This window comes from Fundulus heteroclitus, chromosome 3, assembly GCF_011125445.2.
Source record: "Fundulus heteroclitus isolate FHET01 chromosome 3, MU-UCD_Fhet_4.1, whole genome shotgun sequence".
Taxonomy (NCBI): Eukaryota; Metazoa; Chordata; class Actinopteri; order Cyprinodontiformes; family Fundulidae; genus Fundulus; species Fundulus heteroclitus.
Genome location: NC_046363.1, coordinates 9,491,922 through 9,516,160, shown reverse-complemented (window position 1 = coordinate 9,516,160; position 24,239 = coordinate 9,491,922). Strand labels below are relative to the sequence as shown.

Genomic DNA, 24,239 nt, shown 5'->3' with positions numbered 1-24,239 from the left:
ATATCATCCACTGTGATGAAAACCCCAGTTCCATCTGTCAAAAAGTAGCTGCACAGCATCGTGTTGCCAACATTATGTTTCACAATGGGTTTGGGGTTCATTTGGTGATCTTCAGGGTTGTTTTGTTTCTAAACATACCCAATCCCCCACAATGTTTTTTTTTTTTTTTTTTTTTTTCGTTTTGTGTGTAGATTTTAAAAATGCCAGGGCTGGACTTTTGGTTCGTAAAAAAAAAAAGGCTTCTGTCTCTCAACCCGACTAATTTTACCCCTCAGCCTAGACACATGGAGAGCTCAGCAGAGTGTTGCAGATGTGAAACACAAAAAAACTGCTGTAAATTCCTGCAGCTCCTGCAATGCTGCTGCCAGGATGTGGAAAAGCCAGAAATGTTAAACTGGGACAGCTGAATTTTATTTCTGGTTAATGAGATTTCATATCACCAATTAGGTGTGAACTGAAGAAGTCTGAGCACTGAAATCGAATCAGAACAGACTTTAACAAAGTATTTGAACGAGGGTGTGTAAATTAAACATTACACCATCCTCCCTCCCCTCACAGATTAGATTTTTTCCCCCCAGTTTAATTGTATGGGATGCATGCCATATTAAATACATGTGGAAAAGTTTTGTTACATCACAAAAACAAAAAAAAAATGCCATTTTCATAGAGCTGGGTAGATGTTATTAGAGCTTGTGAGTGTGATTTTGACCATGTGTGGACTGGAGAGAAGTGTGTGTGTGAATGTTTGGTTTTTAGAAGTGATTGATCCCGTTTTGTTGCATAATCCTCCCACCCTGAAAACTACGAACACATCTTTAAAAGCCCCAAACTAACACGATGCCCATACCTGTGATGCGAGCGTCTGTAAACCTTTCGCCGGTGCTGCATGTCAAGAGGCTATTTTTCACCACCGCGGCATCCAGCTGCATCTCAAAGTTATGAGCGGCCTATTCACATATGGCTTTCGGCCTCATCTTTTGAAATCCCAAGAGACCCACCCGCTGCGTGGTGTTTATTGCAGGTCATTATTAGGGCCCGGGCCCTCACAAGCACCTTGGCAGACAGAGGAACCCTCCACCCCAGAGGACAGAGTGTGATTGTTTTAATGTGGCTTCTTTGGTATTCGGTGCTCCAGCAAAAAACCCAACCACATATCAACCGACTGCCATGTGCAGACTTGAAAATTACAAGAACACCAATTGCCAGAGCTGAGGGTAACTTAAACTGTACATAGTGTTATTATTTGTATCCCTGGAAGGGATGATGACATTTCTCTTGCCAGCTTGCACTTGCCCATACTGATGATGTGAGGCTGTGTTAGCATATCAGTGTACTTAAGAACATCTCCTTGTTGCCCTTTCCTGGAGAAACATCAACAAAGTATGTAACAGAAGGCTGTGGCAATATGTAATGTCATATGCACGCAGTGTGCATATGACATTACATCTCTAAAAATGTCCTTTGTAAGCAGGTTTGTACTGATTACACATCAACAAGTGTGTAATGTGGTAAGAGAGAAGAGCATTCGCAGTAAAGGAATGAGATTCACCGAGGGGTCCCGTGGGAGTTTGGGATAAAATGGCAGATGTGCTTGAAAAGCAGTTCTCAGATTTTCCAGAGAAAACAAAATTGGGGCACAGACGGACCGTGCTATCCAATACTTTGATATAGATTAATGTAGAAATGGATATGTGGCACGGCCTAGCATCGGTAATCATGCTGCACTTTGCTGACTCCTGTACAAGTGCACACGTTTAGGTTTACACTTTGTTGGAATCACATTTGTTTTGCATAGGGAAAGTTTAAATTGCACTTGAAAGTCATAATGTAATTACCCGCTCACCCTGTTTCCTGCTCAAAGTATTTCTTGTCAGTGTTTAGATATTTAAATAAACTGTTGGGTATTATTTAAAAAAAATAATTATTTTAAACAAATATTACAACCAAGTCTGATACATTTTTTGTTTTTCCTGTTTTTGTCATATGTTTCAGATCATCAAACTATTATCATGAATTAAATGTAAATATACATATTTTGAAAAGCTGTGATCATATTCACTTTTAAATAAATACAAAAGCAAGGTTTTTAGTTGGTCTAGATAACTCTGGGCTTAAATCTAAACAGGATGCGGTTGTTTGAAGCAGAAACAACCTGTTTCTGCTTGAAAGCCCTCCAGTGCAACTGAATTAAGACAACACGGCAAAAAGAAGTGTGGGCAAAAATCCCCACAGCGTTGTAGAAGGACTCAAATGTAAGAAGCCATTGTCATTAGTTTGACAGCAGCGACTGTTTCATAAAGCTGCTTTGGATGGTTTGTTTTTATTTTCTCTTAATAAATGACATCAGCATTTAAAAACTGATGCTTGTATCACCTCTGGATATCTTGTCTAAGATTGTGATTTATTTGATGATCTGAAACATTTGTGTGACAAAAGTTCGAGAACAGAAGAAATCGAATACTATTCAAGCATTATTAACTCCATAACTGTAACACACACACACACACACACACACACAACACGCACGTATATATATCTATAATATATATATATATATATATATATAGGATATATATATATATATATATATAGGGGTGGGGGGGGGGTACAATATATTCATATCTATCTACTAACGAGTACTATCTATCTATCTATCTATCTAGCTATCGAGCGATCTAGCTATCGAGCTATCGATCTATCTATCTATCGATCTAGCGATCTATCTCTTCGATCTCTCTCTCTCTCTCTCTCTCTCTCTCCTTTCTCTCTCTATATGTATATATATATATATTTAATATATATATATATTATGTGGTGTGGGTGTGTGTGTGTGTGTGGGTGTGTCAGTGTGTTACAATATATTCATATCTATCTATCTATCTATCTATCTATCTATCTATCTATCGATCGATCTATCTATCTATCTATCTATCTAGGCGATCTATCTCTCTCTCTCTCGTTAGAACGATAGATATATATATATATATATATATATATATATATATATATAGTATATATAGATATAATATATATATATATCAAATACAGCAACATCTTAAATTTATTATAATTTGGTGCAGCAAGCTGTCAGTCGGCATTCTTCTGACGTAGTAGGGTCGTCTGTTGGTCTACCGAGGGGGGGAAAGATGGGGCGTCTTTGTCAGAAAATGTACGATGTAGGCTGGGAAGGTAAGGAGGACGTTTCTGTATGTGACGCGTGTGGCAGGCTTTTCATTTGCAGTGTAGACTCTGTGACTTTTTCTCTCGCTCCACAGTACAGCGCTCAGTCCTCGCTGTTAAAAAAAACTGTAGAATTTTCGTCAGAAGGAACGTCTTTATAAGAACTGAGCAAATGCTAATTAGCTCGGTGTGCTAACCTGTCAACTTTATGGACACACACAAGACACTAGCACAAGTTTAACTACTGCCGAGTGCTAATGCGACTGATAATAACAAACTTTAGAGTGTCGGCTGTCAGAACGAGGACGACTTTTAAAGGTTTATAGTTTTGTCATTAATGGTTTCGGCTAACAACCTTCGCCTAACCCATTGTACGAGAGGAGCTGTACGTGACGTTAGTGATGCTGCTTATCTTTACATATCGCTGGTCACGTGACATGCACGTTATAGATTGTAGTCGCTACTCTTCAGGTTCATTCCGATCCAAGTTGCGTGGCTAAAGTGGCTTACAGCTCCTGTTCTGTGCGAAATTCCTAAATGAGCAGATACAGAGGTGCATGTATTTAAAAGTCGAGCAGTGGTGCAGACTGATGGATTTGTCGTGGGCTGCATTTCTGTTTCTGCAGAGATGAGAGACAAGCTGCGTAAATGGAGAGAAGACAACTGCAGAAACAGTGAACAGATAGTGGATGTTGGCGAAGAGCTCATCAGTGAACATTCATCCAAACTGGGGGATGACAGTAAGTCATTTGTCTTTTTCAACCAAGAAATTACTCTTATCAAATATGTTATGTTTGTTTCTGTAACTGGTTTTATTTCACAGTAAGAAATATGGGTTTTAGGAAAAGAAAATGTGTCAAATTCATCAAATCAGCAACATCCTTAGCTCAAAATCATGGTAAAGAGTCTTGGGATATGATTATAAGACTTAAACAGGATTATGTATTTTTTTTAAAGTGGTAAACATAGATCCTTTCAGTGCTATAAGAACACACGATTGCTCAGTTTAAAGCCAGGAATATGTCTCTAAAGAGTCTATAAGAATATAAGTATATATGTCATTCCAGCTGTATTACACCTAAGGGTGGACAATAATTCTATACCAATATATATTGAGATATAATTTTATTCAATAAAGGTGATATGACATCTCCGAAATAGCTGTCATCATTATATTGACCGAAATTAAGAAATATATGGTGTTATAGGTTTTGGCTTTATTGTTCAGCCTTAATTACACATACAGGTGTGAATAAATGCTTTTTCCAAATATTGATTATATTAATACATTTTAAGTTATCAATAACTAATGAAAACATCTAAGTCACGTCGACTCATGATTCTCAAATTATGATGATCTAGATAAAAAAAAAAAATCAGTTTTATTGTATTATTGCCAGAATTCAGCAAAAAAATGCAACAAATATAAAACTGCAGGTGCTAAAATTATACATTATTACAGCTTTTTTGAAAAGAGATTTTCAAAACGAGAGTTAAAATATACTTTGGTCGCAGGTAGTGATATATCCAGCAAGTCTTTTGAAAATGCTTTCTAAACAGATGCTGTTAGAAGTAAACTTTAGAATAGACTCTTTAGTAAAATCCTGTAAATAAATGTGCTTATTAAGGGATTATTGCATTGTTATTGCTTCTTGCCATTCTGCTATTTATAGAGGTAACACCGAAGGCTAATATTATCTGGCTAATTAGCTGCCAAACTATTGGCTTAGCTAGCTAGCCTCTGGTCTGCTTGACAGAAGTACTCTGCAGACTTTGGCAGTTTATCAATATGCGTTCTTGAGCGGTCTCGTGTGCTCGTGACACGTCATCAGCCCGAGCACTGTTCCGATTGCCGAGAACGCCAGAGCGAGAACGCACCACATCCCCGGATGTTGTTCTCGCCCTGCCCTCTTTATCGAGCATGCATCAGAGCAGACTTGTGCGTTCTTCAGACTGACCACTTTCCCAGAACGCACCGCGGCAAGATCATTTTTAGGCTTTTTAGAAATTAAAAATGTAGTTTTAAAAAAAATTTAATAGGATTTATTGTGGTGTAGTATTTAAATAGTTTTGAATGTTAAAGAAATGCTAAAGAACTGTGCGTCTCATGACGTCACGAGTACGCTTCTGTTCCAATACAGACACGTGCTGCGTGCTCGCGTTCTCATCAAGACCGGACTTCACGAGAACGCGAGAACGGACTCGCGTTCTCGTGAATTGAGAAACGGCCTTTTAGTATGCCAGCATTCCGTACAAAACAGCATTACATTACCAACAGGTAGGGTTCCTTTATCATCCAACCAGACCCTTTAAGGCGCCAGCTGTTTTTCTTGAAAATATAGAAGTAAGAGTGCCCGAGTGAATGGGGACCGTCTCTGCTCTAAACTCCAGTTACTCTGCAGCTTTCTGTGGCATTTTGTTAAAATCACTTTAAGCTTTAAGAGCAGTCTGAAGGAAATCTTATGTGACTTTAAAACCAGAACTTTCAAAACCATGGTACACCTACAGGTAACCGGTCCAAGCCTTAAAGTCAATATCTGATTGAAACACCCTTTGTCTCTAAAGTGGCTTCATTTTTTTAGGTTTCATTTAAATTCTGGTGGTTTAGTGGCTGTATTAGCGGTGAACATCAGCTAGACCTCGGTCACTTTTGTGGGCAATGTTGTGGGAAATAATGATAACTGATGAAAGGAATCGGTTAATTGATCAAGTTCCAGCACAGCACCTTATTGAGAAGCAGAGCTAAAGTAAACACATCCACATCAGCATCCCCAGCAGCATAGTTTCCCAGCTCTGTTCCTCTCTCATCTGTCCCCCGCCCCCACAATCCTATACATTCCTAAACTAGGCTCCAGCTTTGCACATGAAGTCCAAACATTGATTCACACACACAATACCCAAGTATTGACCTTGAAGGATAAGGGACAGTGGAGCTCTGTAGCAGAGCACCCTATCTGACACGGCCATGGCAGCTAAGCTGCTGAGAGAGCTGTTTACAGGAGCTGGGTCAGAGGTGACGCGCCTTTTCGGAAATCTCAGGCCGTATAAAAAGAATTTGCCATCCACAGCAGTTTCTAATCTATGATTTTATAAAGGTTCTACATATCCACTTTACAGTTATCAATACAATCGATATCTTGATATAGATACTCATTTGTATCAAGATTGATATAAACTGACCCATTCTCATTTGCCCAAATTGGTGCACTGTCAGGGCTCTAGAGTGCGACCAAATTTCTCAGTGGTGTGACTAAAAATAAATAAATAAAATGTGACGTCGCACCAGTGCAACCATCTGTTCAACAGAAAATAACAGTCCTATAAATTCCTGTACAAACCAGATGTATACGATGTCCTTACATGAAACAAACAAAATTATTTTATTTATGTTATTTCCACAAGACGTTGTTCCTGCATCTATATGGATGTGCCTCATGGCAGAGTGCCACCCTGACGCTCCGCCGCTCCCTCCCTCTGTAGCCGCTCACTTGACCAAAACAATGAGGTTCTCCTGGAGGTTTTAAACACTGCTAACATGGCAACTCCATCCGTAGAAGAAACACCTGCGGCCCTCTTTAGCCGACAAGGCAAACACAAAGCCCATACATTCCCTATGAAGCAGACGGAACAGGGGAACGACTCTCCATGCTAGCTGTGCTAGTGCTAATTGCAAATGCTACAACACTAATGTTACAGAGTGACTTGTAAAGGCACCTGTTAACCTCCTGTATCTGCAACAGTGAAGTAGCAAACCTCTTGGACAACATAACCCAAATGCTATCAGTGGAAATGGGAGCTCCGCAGACATCAAACGGCCAATAATCTGTCAGTCTGAGCTACCCCGTCAAAATTTGTTTCCCAGGTGCACAGTTCCAAACCACACGATGCTTCGTTCTGCTGCAGTACGCAGTATATAGTGAAACTAACCAGTTTGTCTGCTTCCTGTGCTAATCTGTTAAGGCATTAAAACCTAATTTAGCTAATAACACCACAGGTTATGGTGGAGCTGGACTAAAGCAGACTAATGGAGCAAATAAAAAAAGTAGGACTCTATAGCAGCCTACTCTGATGCAGCTGATGACTAAAGATAATATTCAGCAAAAGTACAAGAAAGACAGAAGTTATGTAGGGCTGCGACTGAATACATTTACATGAACCAGATATTTGTTTACACTGTAAACATGGATCTGGCTTTTTATGAGCCAGATCCATGTTTGTTTTTAAAACAAAAATGTTTGGAGAAACAAAAAGTTTTGAATGACCCTCCCTCTGCCATAACTTTAAAATATATCAACAGCAAATAGAAAGGAACATTTTGGCACACACTGGCTCAGTAAAGATAAAGATAAACAATTATAACAAAATAAAAATAATTACATGACTGAATCAAAGGGGCATACTCCTGTAAAGGAGAATAAGTGTTATCTGGTCTACAGTTTATATATATATATATATATATATATATATAAGGTTTGCTTCCCCTATATCAAGAGCACATCTTAAGGTGAAGGAGCAGATTCCATTTTTTTTTATGATAGTTTGTAATCCTTTTTATGTTTTAAAGTTGACATTTCACCTGAGTGAAGGACTTTAAGCACTTTCACCAAGTTCTCGTGGAATTGTTTCTAAAAAAGACGTTAATGTTGACCAGATTGTTATTAATATTGTCTATATAGACAGAGATTTAAACATAAGCTAACACTGTTAGCTTCTTGGACACAAACAGCCTGATGACGGGGTTTTCTGGTTCTGAGCTCCCCTTTTGAGGTTCACTTTTCAGGTGTGCAGTTTCGAACCCCGCAATTCTCCATTCTGCTGCGGAACGAAGCAACGCTAATCAGCTGACGACTCCATCAGCTAATAAACAGCGGAGCAACGAAACAACCCAGTACGCCCCCTCCGGTTCTCCGTTTAGTTTGAAAGGCAATGAAGGCTAAGGTGGCTAATAGTAACATAGGTTGCTGATAATTACAGCAGGAAACCTTCATGCTGCTGATGTTAATCACTAAATAAAATGTAATGTAAAATGACCAGCAAGAGAGAAATTGTACAGGGCTGCTGCCAAGTACATTTGCAACGTAAAAATAGTCCCACTCATATTTAAGATCATTAAATGAATTATCCCGCCATTAAGTCATGAATTAATTGTAATTATACCTGTTTTGGAAAGCTGTGTTTAGTTTTGGTTCTGAATAAATACAAAACCAAGGTTCTGAGTTGATGCAGTTAAACTCTGAACAGGATGCTGTTTACACTATAAAAAATGTTTTGTATTCGCTACATCCATGCTTCTCTTGAAACACATTTTTAAAAGTATTGACTGATTCTTTCTTTGTCCCTCAGTTGTAAAATTTGTTTCTATCATCAGCAAATTGACAAGCAAATATAAACACACACTGGCACATTAAAGATGAGCAATTATAATAAAATGAAAATGATTGCACACAGGAATCAAAGATACATACTACTATGAAGGATATTAACACTTACACTGTGTATCCAAGTGATTATATTGTCTGTTGTCTAGCCAAACACGGAAGGGACACTTAAATGATACATTTCTGTAAACCAGGGTTGAAATGTCCCCTATTTCATGGTTTTACCCCGATAGAGCATGATAAAGTTAAGTTTTTCATATTGTAATGAATCATACATTTTGCTTTTAACCAGAAAGAATCAAAGATGGTATCATGGTATAACCCTAGTCCACACACATTTTAGCCATTTCCTTTTTCTCTTTGCATTTAAAGTGGTCTGTAACATCTTATACTTATCTCATGCTAGCAGTTATTGTCTATTCTCCTGGACATATAAACCCTCACTGAGTCAGCTCTATTTTGACAAATAAATGATAAAAGGGTTAAACATAAAATTCAACTTTAGACTTCCAAAAGGCTGCCAACATTTGCAAACCCAGCATACTTTATGACACACAAAGGGTTAAAGCTTAAACTGATCATGTAATGAAGTCTCACTCCCTGGTTATTAACCCACATGCCTCCATAGTAATAACTTCTTACAACTTCTTATACCGTCCATCGTCTGGCTTCATTTCTTTAAACCTTTCACTTACCTTTGAATATGTTTTCCTCAGTAACAACTTCCACACCAAAGAGAGCTTATTTTTCTGAAAGCACAACTTGTTAGCCCTTCAGTCTGATGCAATCACTGAACAGAACAATTTTGTATTATTGAGTTTGACCTAAAACCATCTAGTTTTGGTCAACGTCTTAGTTCTTTGTGCATCTAATACTTAAACCGTAGTAAATTAGTGATGATGTATCGGCAGAGCGTTACGGAGGCTCCTTGGAAGTTTCACGCCTCATGTCTGCAAATGGAGTTGTGCCTCTGGTGAGGATTATTGGAGTCCCTCATGCTGAGAAATACATGCAGATGTGAACATATGTAACGTCTTCAGGGTTATGTCATTTATAGAGCTAGCTACTGCATAAGGTTCTGCTGATAGTTGCCTGTGCGGAGCCCTGATTTCAACAATTTTGTGTTTGCGTGGGAGCAACACAAGGCTTTTAATCAGTCACAGAAGATGTGCAGCTTGCTCTCAGAGGTGTTTGGAGCAACCTACATGCCAGGTTCCTTCAAAAATGGCTTACAAGTGTTCATAGACAAATTCATGTTGAAGGAAACTATGATCAGAACAAATAAATATTTCATTGGATTCAATTCTTTTATATTCATTGTAATTATATTTTTAATTTCTAAATAAAACGGCAACAAAATTTACTTCTACAAAAAATATTCTTACATTGCAGCATTTTCTCACACTTGCTCAAAGTTGATCTTGGTGTGGAAAGTGCAGTAGCAGACCGCAAGGCTGTAGAGTCAACAGTCTACTGGTGATTGAAGGCATTTGGGACTTTTAATGGCTGCAGCTAAGGCGGTGGTTGCCCCTGTAAGCTAACTGCCCTGCTGCATTACTCCGTAAAGCCTCCTCCCCCTACCCTCCAAGTCTTTATGATCCATACTGTCCTCGTAAGAGTGATATAAACACTTGACGTGCCGTGCCTTTATTGAACCCAGCTCTTAAATTAGCTGTGAAATGAGGCGGCAATTATCAGAACAAGAGCTGGGATCATTGAAGTCAAGAAAACTAGTGGAAATCGTTTGTTCTGGCGCACACTGCAAGCTTTTACATGGAGCAGGACTTTATTTTTCTAACACAGGAGGCGTTAACTTTGCCCCGTCAGAGGTGTCTAACAGGCACTAACCTAATTCTAATAATCAGTCTTTGTTGACATTCTGGATGTCAGTCTTTTACAATAACACAGTAGAAAATAACATTTGAGTGTTTCACACTTAGCTCATAATTAAGCATTTTAAAGTATTGCATTAGCTTGCTCTGTTGATGCTACTGATTGTATGCAGGACATTACATTTAAAATAATCAGAAACAAGAACAAAGAAAATAGCCGTATTATTGCAACTATTATTGTCATTGCGAGATTTTCTAATATCTAATAGATTTTCAAATTTTATTTAATTTCCCTTTGGGATTAATAAAGTAGTTTTGAAATGAATTGAACTGTGCAGCCCTTTGATTCACTACACAATGTAGCTTCTTATCTTTGGCAAATCCAAATGGATGACAACATTTCCAGATCCATGTTGCAAAAACCCTGCTGAAAGTCTTGCTCTCTGTTTAAAGCAGCAGCCTCAATGAACAGCAGACATGCAGATATAGAAAATAGTACACATTTAGTGCTTTCTCAGACTTAATTTTAAACACCTCACTAAAGGTATAGTGAGTTGTCTTCACTCAGCACCAACATCCACTCTGAAGAGCAGTGCTGTTATTGCAATGTGGTCATGGTTAAGTGCATTCACGTTCATTCGGAAAAACATCATTTTTAAAGTTTTTTTGACATGCCTGTCATCTGCAAATTGTCCCTATTCCAGTTTGCCATGGGGCGGAGACTGGACAGGAAAAGAAGGGCTGCAAGCTGAAAGTCACAAAATGATGGATTATAGGCAGTCTCTAATAAACTGCTCTAATAAAGTGTTTAAAGAACAAGCAGGACCGAGCTGTTTAGAGTCGTTAATCTGTGAAGTGGAAGTCAGGACTCTAAGGAGTCAAAAACAATTAAAAACACCTTAAGATGCTGCAAACTTGTAAGTAGTGGTACAGAGATATGATTCTGGTCGGACTCAAAAAGGTTTGAAAAGGTATTAACTTCACCTTATTTGTTTCTATCCAGTAACAACAGGTTTCTGTTTGGTTATATTTTATGAATATGTCCAAGTTTAATAATGTGTTAGAAAACCACAATTTGTTATTCAGTCAGTATTTAATACAGGGAGCACAATAAACTGTTAAAATATAATCAGCCTCTTAAAATTCATCATATTGTTAAAAAAACAACAACAAAAAAACCCTACATGTTATGGAAAGCAACCCTCCTGATACAAGGTAAGTAAACTAGGCTTTTTAAGAAAATCGCAGTTGATGCATAAGATTGATCAACTTTAGGTCAACTCAGTAATCGAAAACTTGCATCCCCGTTTGAAACAAATGTTTTATGTTTACCAGAAACTTTAGTGTTTGCGTTTGGAGCATTGGGAGTTCAGCAGTTAAATGAACTGCAGGCTCGGTTAGCACATGCTGCTGCTGAGGGCAAACTCAACGTTGCCACATCAAGTTTTCACTTTAGTATCTTACTTTTCGTGTGCATAACAGCAGACAGCAAAATGGAAAAGGTCATTGAACACTATCCTCTTTGTCTGCCTCTCTTCTGCCCAGTCTGGATTATTTATGAGCAGGTGATGATCGCCGCACTGGACTGCAGTCGGGATGACTTGGCTCTGGTAAATTGCTGCCACACTTCCTCACACACCCAAAAAGCTTCAGAAGTTAATCGTTCAACCTGTCACAGCCAGCTCAGCTTCACAGCACCCGCTCTGGCAGATTTAGAAATGTAACTTTTACTTGGCCGTGTAATATTGCTCTGTCTGTTCTTTGGAGAAAAAAAAGCAGCTGGGTTTCGAAAGGTGTATAAAAACAAACAAACCATGAGATGAAAAAGTCTGAGATGGTACCAGGAGTGGCTCGTCATCAATATGTTTGGACGATGACTTTCTGGGCAGTATGAACGGCAGAGCACGGACAAAGCAGAGCTCGCTGATTAAGATTAGTCGTCTGTTGGCTAACCTCTCAATCCAGCTGCCACAGTTCAAATAAAAAAGACCTGACTTGAGTTGATGGCTTGTGGAAGCAATCCAAGTCGCTCTGTAGACTTTTCCATTTAATTCAGTTTAATCCTCAGCATGTTTCTACGTAGCCTCGCTTAAGTATTCATCACCTTTGAATGTTTGTGCATTTTGTCACGTTACAGCCACAATCTCCAATCTGTTTTATTGATCTTTTATTTATAGATAAACAGAGCTGTGCGTATTTGTGAACTGGAAAGAAAGGGATCCTGGAAGGGGAGGTCTTACCACAATTTGTAATCGGATGTAGATCCGGACTGTCACTAGGCGTCGTAGCGTTAGTTGAACTTTGAGGGTTGTAGTGCTGCAGATAGGTGAACCGCCGCCCCATCCTTAAGCAGGTTTTCCCCCGTATTCAACTCCATCCATCACCCATTGAAGAAAAGCATCGCTGATGATGATGATGATGATGATGCCATCAGCGTGTCTCATGATGAGGATCGTGAGTTCAGGGGGATATGATTGAAATCATAAAGGTCAAACAGGACTGCTTCTGTTTGTTTTTCTCAATTACTTTTATTCTTGCTAGGCTTGATTTGTGAGCTGACAGTCGTCCTTTCAAAATCTTGTCCGCAGCTCCTCCAGTTACCACGACTTGCTTAGTGGCTTCTTGGATTCATCCTCCTGTAGCCCGGCCCGTCAGCCTGAACGTGTAGCCGTGTCTTGGTGGCGGCGCGGTCCTGCCACGCTCTTCTCAGGTTCAGATCTTGGACTGAACAGCGCTCTGTACATATAACTGCAAACGCCACATTTCAGAGTTTTAGTCCTAAAAGATGGAATCCTTCTCCTTCTACTTCACAACTATACATAGTTGTGTGTTCTGCGACATAAAATCACAATAAAATAAATTGGCTTTTAAATGTGAAGTGACAAAATGTGAACCAGTTGAAGAGTTCTGGAGACTTCAAGGTTATTTATCGCTGTAAGATAGGGTGCCGGGCTTATTCCAGGTTATTATACTGTACCAGCCACTTATAAAGCAAACAGCGAACAAATCCATCACTTTTCAGATCACTGATTAGTTTAGGAAATCCTGCGTTACCTGCATGAGAACAAGAGTTTGATTAAAAAGTCCAAATTACCGCTGGCTGAATTGGTCTGTCTTCTTTTGCCTCTTCCTTACAGACCTGTCTACAGGAACTGAGGAAGCAGTTTCCAGATAGCCACAGAGTGAAGCGATTAACGGGCATGAGGCTGGAAGCTCTGGAAAGGTAAGCATTGGGGGAGCTGAAGCTGCAAAGAGCGAGGGAGACAAGAAAAGCAGAGCTGGTCCTGTGTGATATATTGGGACGCGAGGGAAGAAAAAGTGTTTGCAGAACCTAAGTGGTACAGTGACTAGGGTGTGTTTATGTACAGTACGATGTGTTTATATTGGATCAGCCAGGATTCGTTGTGGAGAAAAAGGGAATGGAGAGCAGAGATTGAGCCCTGAGTGCTCCTGTGGCCCTTTAGCTTGTGTCAGGGATTCCCGGGAAGGAAGCGGTTGGATCCCGCTGTTATTCCAGGGGTCCTTCGGTCGTTTTTGGTTTCTAGGCTATTCTTTCCTTATTTTGCTGCTCCTCACCGCTGGGCTTTTTTTTAACCCCCCTTATTCTCAATTCACTCTATTTTTATACTTTACTGTCTTGTTTTGGTCTCTTTTCTTCAAGAAGGTCTTAGCCCTGTAAATGCTGACCCACTGGCAGCTCAGAGAATGGAGCTGGAGGAAGGAACACCAATGTCGAGCTGCAGCACGGACATTTCAGTTTGTTTATTCCTCAGTGAGGACCACCTCTGCTGCTTTATTGGTTATTTCAGTTTATGTGATAATTGAGAGAAATTGCCTCGGCACTGTCAGATTAAATACACTGCACAGTAGGATCTAATTGGCTGCAGACAGAGCTACACTTGAATGACACAACTTCAAACAGTACAACCGTTCCACACACACACACACACACGGTTCTTAAATAAATAAAGCAAATCAAAGTGGCTCGTGAGTGGTTGCCTGGTGCCATCTGAAATCTCCCAAAGTGTGGCTGAGTAATAAAGTGAATGTGAGGGAAGCATCGGGGCTGGAAATGGGGCCGTGCCTTGCTAATGGGAACCAGAGTTGCCGCCGTGTGTCGCAGACTGTGGGCGGGACGGTTCCTGATCGCATTCATGGCTCTGGCTGCCCCAGCCTTAGCGCTACAGTTGACGCGATAGAAAATCTGGTCAAGAATTGCACCTTGGCCTCTGGTTTCTTTACCATATTATTGAGTAAAATAATAAAAAGAAAAAATTGCACAAATACAAATCTGAAAAAGGTGGAATACATCTGTATGGAGACGTTTTTAAAATAAAGCTTTGGAGGTTCTACAAAGCATTGTGAGATGTTTGAGAGGCATAAATATTTTTTACAAGGGAAGTGTGATCCATCTCAAGCTTTAGACAAAGTGGAGATTTATAAGTCAAACCCATAAACGTAGCATTTGGATTTGTTTTAAAGCTAAATCAAGCAGAAATGTTGCATGCAGCAGTAAAAAACTGGTTTCATCTGTTCCTATTGTGTTCATGACTGGTGTTAGTGAAATAAGCCTGTCACAATGTGAGCTGTGGGACAAACAGAATGAAATCTGTTCAGCCTGACTTTAATCAGTTGTCTGCCGCGCTGTATACACAAACTTGATTCTCTTGAATTCGTTTCCCTCCGCCTAATTTCGTTCATGTGGGGGATCGTGATTGGCTGCAGAGCTTAACTCTGTCTGTTTCTGTTTGTCCATAAAGGTACGATGACGCCAACAAACATTACGATGCCATTCTCCAAGAGGACCCCACCAACACGGTAGGAAGCCCGCCTGCTTAGCGGCTCCGCGATGTGGTCTTGGCTTTCTTGAAGAGCTTTAAATCTGTCTGACTTTGGTGTTAGCGGTAGGAGTTCACCAAGTTGAGGTCTTTGGCCTCTCTGCTCTCAATCACGGTTCTGATCAGCCTATCACGCTCAGGCAACCGGAGACTGATTAGGGTACGGGGCTGGGTCATTGGGAGGTGATTCATGATCTTAGTCAGTGTTAGATATGTTTGGAAGTGAAATGTTAATAAAGGCCGCGCTCTTTGAAGGTGGTGATTTATCAGGCCTTTTAGAGTCCCTGAGTTCATGATCCATCTTCTCTGTCTGTTTTGTGGTAAGCTGCTAACTGAAGTTATGCAGAGAGCTACTAAACTTTTTGTCCTCTGCCTTCAGTTCACAGTCCATTACTGGGAAGACTTGCATGTTCGGTTATTGTTCTTCATTCCCACATGACTCCACATATACTTAATATACCTGCTCGTAATTGTTCCCATGAGTGCTTGTGGCTTATAGAGGGGATTTATTTGAAAGGGTTTCAAAAAAGAAGTGTTGATGTTTACTCTGCCCTGCTGAGAAATTGCCATTTATACAATGGACACAGTCAGCTATGTGCTCAAAATATAGTAGTTACAGAATATTGTTAATCTATTTTTCCTACACCACTGGCTCCTGTGGGGTCAGAAAAACACTTTATTTTACCTTGCTAAGTAGATGTTTCCTAATGCTGCCTCACATCCTTCTGTTACCCCAAAGCTCGACTTCATTAAGGTTTTGTTGCTGCTTTAAGCTTTCTGTGTTTCCCCTGATTTACATTTTTAAACAGGACTATGGGCTATGAAATATGCTCCTTTCTGAAGCAGATTATCACATTGTGTCTAAAACGCAGGCAGAGTGATTCAGAGTTTATATTCTAAACAGTCTTTACGTCTTAGTCTTGGGATTAGTCTCCATGTGAATATTTCAGAGAATGTCAATTTTTATTATTTTCTTAACTTTGATTTCCAGAGTCTGTCAACATTTCCAGATCGGTCATGTTCCAGGACAATTTGAAAGCTTAAAACAACAAAACCATACTTGGTTCAGCCTTTCTGTTATCTGCAAAAGTCTCGCTCTCTCTGCCTAAATGAACTACTGGCATGTCTCAACATGTCATTAATACCTGAAAAGTGTTACCTTAAGTCATTAAAAACATACATTTCACTTCCGACTGGATCTGCAATAAAAATAAATGGGTAAACCTTACCTGGGTGTTTTTTTTTTTTTTTTAGACAGGGGTAATCCTGTAGATGTTAAAAGATAAAAATAAAAAAGATCAAGAATCTTTTATTGCCACTGCGTGTTACCGTGGATTGAAGGACATAGGATTTGATTACATCTGTTTAAAGGAATGCACATGTTTTACATGCTCTCAAACACCTTAGGAACAAACACTGAAAGGATCCCTTACCAATATCTTTGTCTATCTTTCATTGGCAGCACAAAAAAGTAATAATTGATCAATTAAGTTTGCTTCCAATTAATGCTCTGTTACTGCGATAAATGTGGCATGATGCGCTACATCCCTGCACTGTTTTGACAGTGGGAGTGGTGATTTCAGTGACTCCCATGGCACCGCACCACCTAGAGACTGCCTCGGAAAGGGAACGGTCCATTTCCTGGTCTTTGCACGCCGGGGCCTGCCACCCTTTTAGGTTTAAGCTGTCAGTCACATCTGGGACTGGGAATGGAACAAAACACACAAGTATGTTCCCTGGGCCTGGGATGTTAACTTTCAACCTTCCTCCCACAATGCTTTCCCTCAGCAGGGGTATTAACGGCGCTTGGTGTGAAGATAGAATGACCTCATTTAGGCCACCTGTCTTGGGACGGGGACAGTTTGCTCCCTCGCCGCTCTCCACATAGCAGGAGATTGTGCCGGAGATGGGTCTGAGAAATGGCGGAAAATTGGCAGCTGCAAGGAAGACTTGCGAGGCATCCCAGCATGTGAAGCAGAGATTGGAAAGGGAGCTGTTGTAATTACAGACTGTGGAATAGATGTGGTACACATTAACCAAAATTGTTGAATCAACAAAAATTGCTCAGGATTCTTTCTTTTTTTTTTTTTTTTTTTTTTTTTTTTTTTTGCCGAGGAGCTTTTCCAAAAAACGTTTCAATCTCTTAGACCTTCCACTGCTCGCTATATTCCTATGCCTACATCAGTCTGCTGGCCAAATCTTTGTCTCTTTGTTTTACCTTCTGAGAGGATTTTGCCCACAACATTTGCCCACAAGAAAATAGCAGATTAGTGCTTTGTTTAACATTGAGTAAAACCACGGATAATATTAATATTACATTTTACTGCGCTCGTAGCATTTCTCCAATCATGCTTTAGGTCAGATGATTCCTGAGGTTTATCCACAAATGTCTGGAACTGAATTTATTCCTAGACAAACATGTATTTGCATTGTCCCTTAAAGATTTAAAGAGCGAATAAAACAAAAATCTTGGCTTATGGCTTGGAGTCTTTTTTTTTATTTAATTTGTTTTATGAAGATGTTCTTTTTCTTGTGTGCTTCTGTTTTTTTTTTCTTTAGGAGGCTAAAATATTGCCTGTCAGATGAGGTTGCAGTCTCTCAGCAGGTCTCTATCCCATCTTGATGGATAAGTGGATTTTGCTTGATGGTAGTGTCAGACGAGGCCCAAATTTACAGTCCCGTAGACATGACTCATAACCCCCCTCCCCCCCAATGGTTTCAGTTATTACTATGGCAGAGGAAGCCCTACTCAATCAAGTGCCAGTCCATAAATAAGGTCGGGTTGTGGCAGGGCAGGGCACTGCTAATGGAGCAGCAACCTCCCGTTAAGCCTTTTCCCTTAGCATCAAAAGAAGCAGGAAAAGGAGATGGCGGGTAGGGGAGAGTCAAATATTTGGAAAAGTCAGAGCAGCAGGGGTAATTCTTCCTAATGCAGATTGATGAGAATCTAATCCACCTTAAGGTCAGTTCAGCTTCAAAACGAAGCGGAAAGCAATTTTCAGCTGATGCGAGTCGGGCCTGTGCAGCTGGAGATGCGTGCTGTGCCGGCAGGAAGACGGGCGTTGGGGTTTGGGGGAGTGTGCCATTTTCCCCACTTGGTAAGAGGATGAGTCACCACTTTATCTCAGCCACTGAGCTCATTCCAGCTACCAAACACTGACTCATAATGTGTGCCCATCTCCTGCTAGACATGGCCACTAACCCTTTCCAATTACGCCTCCGTAGATGAATATTCATGCTAGTCTCACATTCATCGCATTATAAAACATATCTTGTAAAATCTTTAATGTCCACAGCTGTTGTAAAGCAGCAAGGGTTTGGCTTCTCTTCTAGGAAGTGTTGTTTGTTTAATAGTGAAGGTTTCAGAGTTACAGGGGTGCCCTAAAAAGATGTAACTCTCAGGCTCACTCAAGCTTTTTACCCCCCGCACGGACACTTGAGAGGGGATGTTAATCCTGTTTACTCTCTCCTCTACAGGCGGCAAGGAAGCGCAAGATTTCTATACTGAGAGCCCAGGGGAAGAGCACTGAAGCCATAAGGGAACTCAATGAGTATCTGGAGCAGTGAGTGTTCAGCCATCCCTCCTCTTTAACTCCTTTAGCTTTTATTTCAATTAAAAACCAGTCCACTTTCAAGAAACGGACAGCAAATTCCCACCTTTATTATTGCTGTTCGGTTAGCATCGGCAAGATTACATTTATGTGTTTGTTTGAAAGGAGGAAGAACGTAACTTGTCTGTGTCTTTCCAGGTTTGTTGGAGACCAAGAAGCGTGGCATGAGTTATCAGAGCTCTACATAAATGAACATGAGTAAATATATTTTTGTGGTTTCAATAGAATTTGGATTCCTGCTTTTGAAAGTGTTTTCTTCACAACCTAATGTAAAAATACAGCTGTTGAAAATGAAGCTGCAGGATTAGCTCTGTGTGTTATTACTAAGAGTTGTCTAGAAAGAGATGGTTCGTGTAGATGTGGTTGATTAGGCTTCAGAGATGGAGAAAGGTTTGGGTCAGCCTTATTTATGAGTTCATTTAGGATAGTAGATGTGACTGCATGGCCCAGTGTCCACTGATGTTACAGTGAGTTTCTCACAACTCTTAGACTGCACTTTACACCCACTAGCTTCATTGTGTTTTAGAATTAAAATCATCTTTATTCGGCCCATTATAGACCACAATCAAGGATTTTATATATATATTTTTGGGATAAACCACAGTGCAAAGTGCATCATTTTTCAAATGGAATGAAAATGATAGTGTTTATGAGAAAAGGGTGACATGCATCTGTATTTAGCTCCATTACACCTAAATACCCCCCCCCCCCCACACACACACACAAACAGTGTAACCAATGACCTTCAGATATCACCAAAGTAACAGTACTTTTCTTCAGGAGAGACGAGGGAGGTGGGCTGAGTCGATGGAACAATAGACGGAGCGAATTATGGGCCTAATCTGAAAGAAAAGTAGTTAGAGGCTCCAAAATGCTGGAGAGTTTGGGGGGAGGTTTAGCAGAACAGCCTCTCTAAATGTACAGCCACTACAATGAAATGGTTTAGGTAAGAGTTTATGGTTAGCGCAGCACAAACCGCGTCCTGTGTGAAAGGCGAAGATGGTTCCAGAAAGGCTGAATACAAACGCACACGCTACGCCTGGGGCCTTTGCTAACCTGTACAATTACAACCCGTTTAAACTAAGACACCATATAAGCGTTATATCCAGATGGCTAATCCGCAGAGTCATTGACAGACTATGAGCTCTTTCTATTATTGCTTAGATTTCCCCTCAGTCACTGTTCTGAAATAAATACAGAAATAATCCTAAAACCAAATAGTAAATGTAAAAATCACAGGCTTTGTCCCAAACTACGTTCTAACATTCAAACCCAGAGAAGAAATTTCAGTGGGTTAAATGGATATCTGGTTCTTTCAGCAAAATGAACATGTCACATAAACATTATTAAGGATCTCTCGAGAGCTGTTGGATGGCCACAATAGAAGGGACTTAGACGCCTAACTCAGCCAGAGGTCTGAATAGAGTCTTGTCCGTGTTTGTCACATAAGAGTAGTTTGATAGGATTTCAGCCCTAAGCCCCTTAAGACTCCCCGGCCTCCCACTGATGAATATATGCATGCGCTCAAGACGAATTTCCGGATCAACAAAAGCATTGTTACAAACACATGAAATTATCGGTGTCCGCTCGGCGATGGCTGCGACCGTTTGAAGGTTCAGAGGTTAGTGGAGCAGTGTCTGCGGTTTTATTATGTCTTTTCAGCGCGCGTTTGTGTAGACACTTGTCTCCGTGGTTGCTCCGGTACGAAGGTGGCGGCGGCAGGAATGCGTTGCACAGTCAGACGGCTACTTATTGGATATTTGGTGCTTTTGTCTGGGAGGCTTCATGGCTGTAGCAGCCAGAGGAAATCCAAGGGTGAGACCATTATCTGCCAGCTAATCCCAACACTTCTAATATCACACCATTCACTCCCACAGCCCCTTATCTACAGGCGTGTCAATTTCTTTTCATTCTTTTCTTTATTTTGGGTTACAAACTCCCTGTTTCCCCTCCTCCTCCTCTTCCGGGACAGCCGGGCATTATCACCAAGGCTTTCCAGAGGGACCGAGCAGGAGAGCACTTGCTGTGAAATTCCCAGGAGAAGGTGGTGTTGCTCCGCCCTCCCCCTCGCGGCCAGAGAAAACACAGGTTGTTTTTGAATTGCGGAGGAGAAATAAACTGTCCTCCCCTCAATGCTCAACGCCCTGGGAGCTAATAATAAAGCAGAGCGACGTGCCTCTGCCCCGCTGCTGTAAAAGTGGTAGCACAAGCACCAACACGCTAAGGATGGAAATGATGTTTTCCAAGTTGTTAAACAAGCAGTGATGTTTGCAACGGTCTGTTATTTGCAAGTATTGCTCTGAGTCGCTCCCTGATTCAGAGTTTTTTTTCTAAATCAGTTTCTATCTTCTGTGCTGCGATTGTGTGGTGTTAAATAGGGAGGAAAGCAACTGCTTGTAGTTTTACCAACCCTCCAAAAGACGACAGTCTCGCCCATCGTAGCGGCTACAGCCCTCCTTTAGCTGCCTGGTTAGGAGTTAGTTTAGGAAGCTATTTTAGGGAGCAGGTTGGTAATGGTGGAGTTTAGGTGGCTTAGAGGAGGAGTACAGGGGGTTAGGGTTCTGGATGCGGTGCAAGATTCTGCTTGATGGCTGACGGGGTGAGCTCTGATGCAAGCCACGGCCTCTGCACAAGCACATCTGAAAGTCTTTACGGAAAGGAAGTGGTAATTGTAAGCAGCCCCTCAACCCTTGAAGCCCTCTGATCTCCCCTTCCACTCAACTCCTTCCCAATGTTTATTTCTTTCTGTGTCCCAGCCTTCCTTCCCTGGTTACCCTGCTAATCTTTCAACTGGTTACAAGGGAAGATGTTAAGTAGGCGGAGAAGATCTTCATGTTCCTTCGTTTAGCGTTTGAGTCACGGCTCCCTTCATATCCCATCATCTCCTTATTGTTCAAAAACAGTGTAAGATATTTGATAGAAGGCATTAGTTGAAAGTCATTTGAAGTTCTGTGAAGTGGAATTTATGAAGAAAAGAGGAAAATCAGCTTGTGAAATATATTGAAGTTTGATTGTAAATGCTTTCATAGAAAAGCTGCGCTTGTCTGTTTTTTTCTTGTGGGTCACCTAAAGCTTGCCTGTAATTTGTTAACCGCACAGACGTATTCATCTTTTCAGTTATTCATTTTCAACGAACACAAGAGACGCATTATCAGAATTTTAAGGCCGATTTACTATCCTTGATTTTGTAAATCTTTGATCTGCTGCTACCTATTTTGCTTTAGGAACTATGATATAAAATGAAGAACATCCCTAAGAATAGTTTTTCAAGCTGTCCTCTGAGCGGTCAGCTGTTTTCATTAGGATCAGAGGAGACTTTGGCCTGCATGTCTGAGAGAGGGCTACGTCCGCATCTTTGATATGGGGTTTGAATCCCAGTTGCATCAGGAAGGGCATCCGGCGTGTGCAAGTTGTAATGATTTGCTGTGTCGATCCCTGACTAAAGGAGCAGCCAAATGGACTCACATATTAGCAATTGGCAAAGTTAGCATTACCAAAACAGCAGTATCTGTGTGTGTATTCTAAAGCAGGTGGTCCCAAACTTTTCAGCCTGCAAAATAACAGTGCTGGAGACCAGTGACCCCCTTTTGGCAGGTTGGGGGTTGGTGGCGGTGTCATAAAATTATTAGAATAAAGTAGTAATTTTATGAGGACTCCAAAAACCGATGTCTCCTCCTTTGTTAAAATGAGGAATATTGTGAAGTAATACTTTGGTATTGGTTTCACAAATGTGGAAATACTTAAGATTTTTAGCAAATCAGCATCAAATTATTAGTAGTATCAGGACTTTAGAATGATTATTTTACAACTTTAGTCTGGTAATTCTCGTAATTTACAAAAGAAGGAAAAGAACGTATTATGGCCGTTGCTGACTAAAACAAATTATAGAAATGGGCACAGAGGAATAAATTCCCACGAAAGAAACAATAAAATTTTGAGATTAAGTTAACATATTTATGTGAATAAACTGGGCTTTTTTCTGATATTGAATGGTCTCAAATGTTGTAGAAAAAATATTTTATCATGACCAAAGGCATACATTTACTACATTAAAACAAGTATATCTTTGACATTGCAAAGTCAGGAATTTGGATCATCATTTGAATTATCTTGAGTCCCCTCGAGGCGTTCCGACCCGCTCTTTGGTAACCCGTTCTAGAGAATAACGATCTTAACTGAGCATTCCAAGAACCTGCAAACATTTCAGAATCCAATACATTTCAGCACAGATTGAGTTTGAAAGGTCAATGGGATAAAATGCAGCTCTACTGTGTTCAGCCTTCCTGGTCTCTGTGGAAAATCTTGCTCTCTCTTGCTCTGTTAAAACCTGAGTGCAGCACAGAGATGTCTCTGCATGTCACAGGAGTTTCCTCCTCTTAACATTTCTGTGCTTTATCCAACGGCTAAGTTTGAGTTTTCTTTTTTCAGTTCTTTTTTCAGAGTGCTGTCATTGGTCAGCTCCAGTCCAGTTAAAAATGGTGATTCCGGTCAAAAGCTGACTTCTCAGTGCATCTCTAATCAGCCCAACTCACTTTTTTGAAAAGAAAACTTTATACCTGTAGTAGAAATTGGGGTAGATTGGAGTTTGTCATTAGACCAAGTGTGTCTGCTATTCCTGTGATGCTGACCTCACCAAGGTAGCTAATGGCATCAAAGAGAAGCACAAAAACTAAACAGACATAAGATTGATCCCAAGTGTTGTCAAGGGAGAGAAAATCATCAGAGGAGATAGCTGAGAAAGGAAAAGCCTGATCACCCTCTGCCATGACGCTGTAAATACGTTGTATGTCTGCTGCTTGTAAATAGATTTAAATCTCCTGTAATGGCTATTAAGATTTAAATCCTTAAACGTATGGAATTTTAAATGTGCTTCAAGGTTGCGTAAACCAGAGGATGACACATCTGAGCCGTATGTATCGACTTACTTTCTGCCTTGTCATTTCCACAGCTATGGAAAAGCTGCGTTTTGTCTGGAGGAGTTGATGATGACCAACCCTCACAATCACTTGTACTGTGAACAGTACGCCGAGGTGAGTTCATCATCAAACTTGGGGCCAGGCAGACTCTAACAAGTGAGGTTCTGTTAAAATGTTCTAAACAATAAATATACTCTAATGGTATTTTCATTGCATCTGAATCAATTGGTCCCAGAGCCTGAAGCTAACAGCTTGTCTGATATGGGCCTAAGCAAAAGATCATTTATGGCACGCTGCCTCCTCCCTTTTTCTGTCTAAATCTTCATTGTAAAAAATAAAACATCCAGTGCACAACTGCCAGTGGTTTATGGATTCTTAAAGTTGCGTTCAAACCATTGTAACATTTGTGAGGAAGTTGATTTTTGGCCAGTTCAAGTCTGCTTTGGTCATAGCTCCTCTTAGACTACTGTTTATAGCTTCAGTC

The 24,239-nt window shown here is 40.4% G+C and overlaps 1 protein-coding gene across 1 annotated transcript in view; it reads left to right on the top strand.

The window, feature by feature from the left end:
• Positions 1–3,165: 3,165 nt before the first annotated feature.
• The window catches only part of emc2 (ER membrane protein complex subunit 2), a gene marked incomplete at its 5' end in the record, with an annotated part of 33,676 nt that continues 12,602 nt past the window's right edge, over positions 3,166–24,239 (top strand). The window contains 8 exon segments of the mRNA XM_012872969.3: positions 3,166–3,189; positions 3,807–3,920; positions 11,936–12,000; positions 13,528–13,613; positions 15,151–15,208; positions 18,706–18,791; positions 18,978–19,037; positions 23,788–23,869. Of these exon segments, the coding sequence (XP_012728423.2) occupies positions 3,166–3,189; positions 3,807–3,920; positions 11,936–12,000; positions 13,528–13,613; positions 15,151–15,208; positions 18,706–18,791; positions 18,978–19,037; positions 23,788–23,869 (575 nt within the window).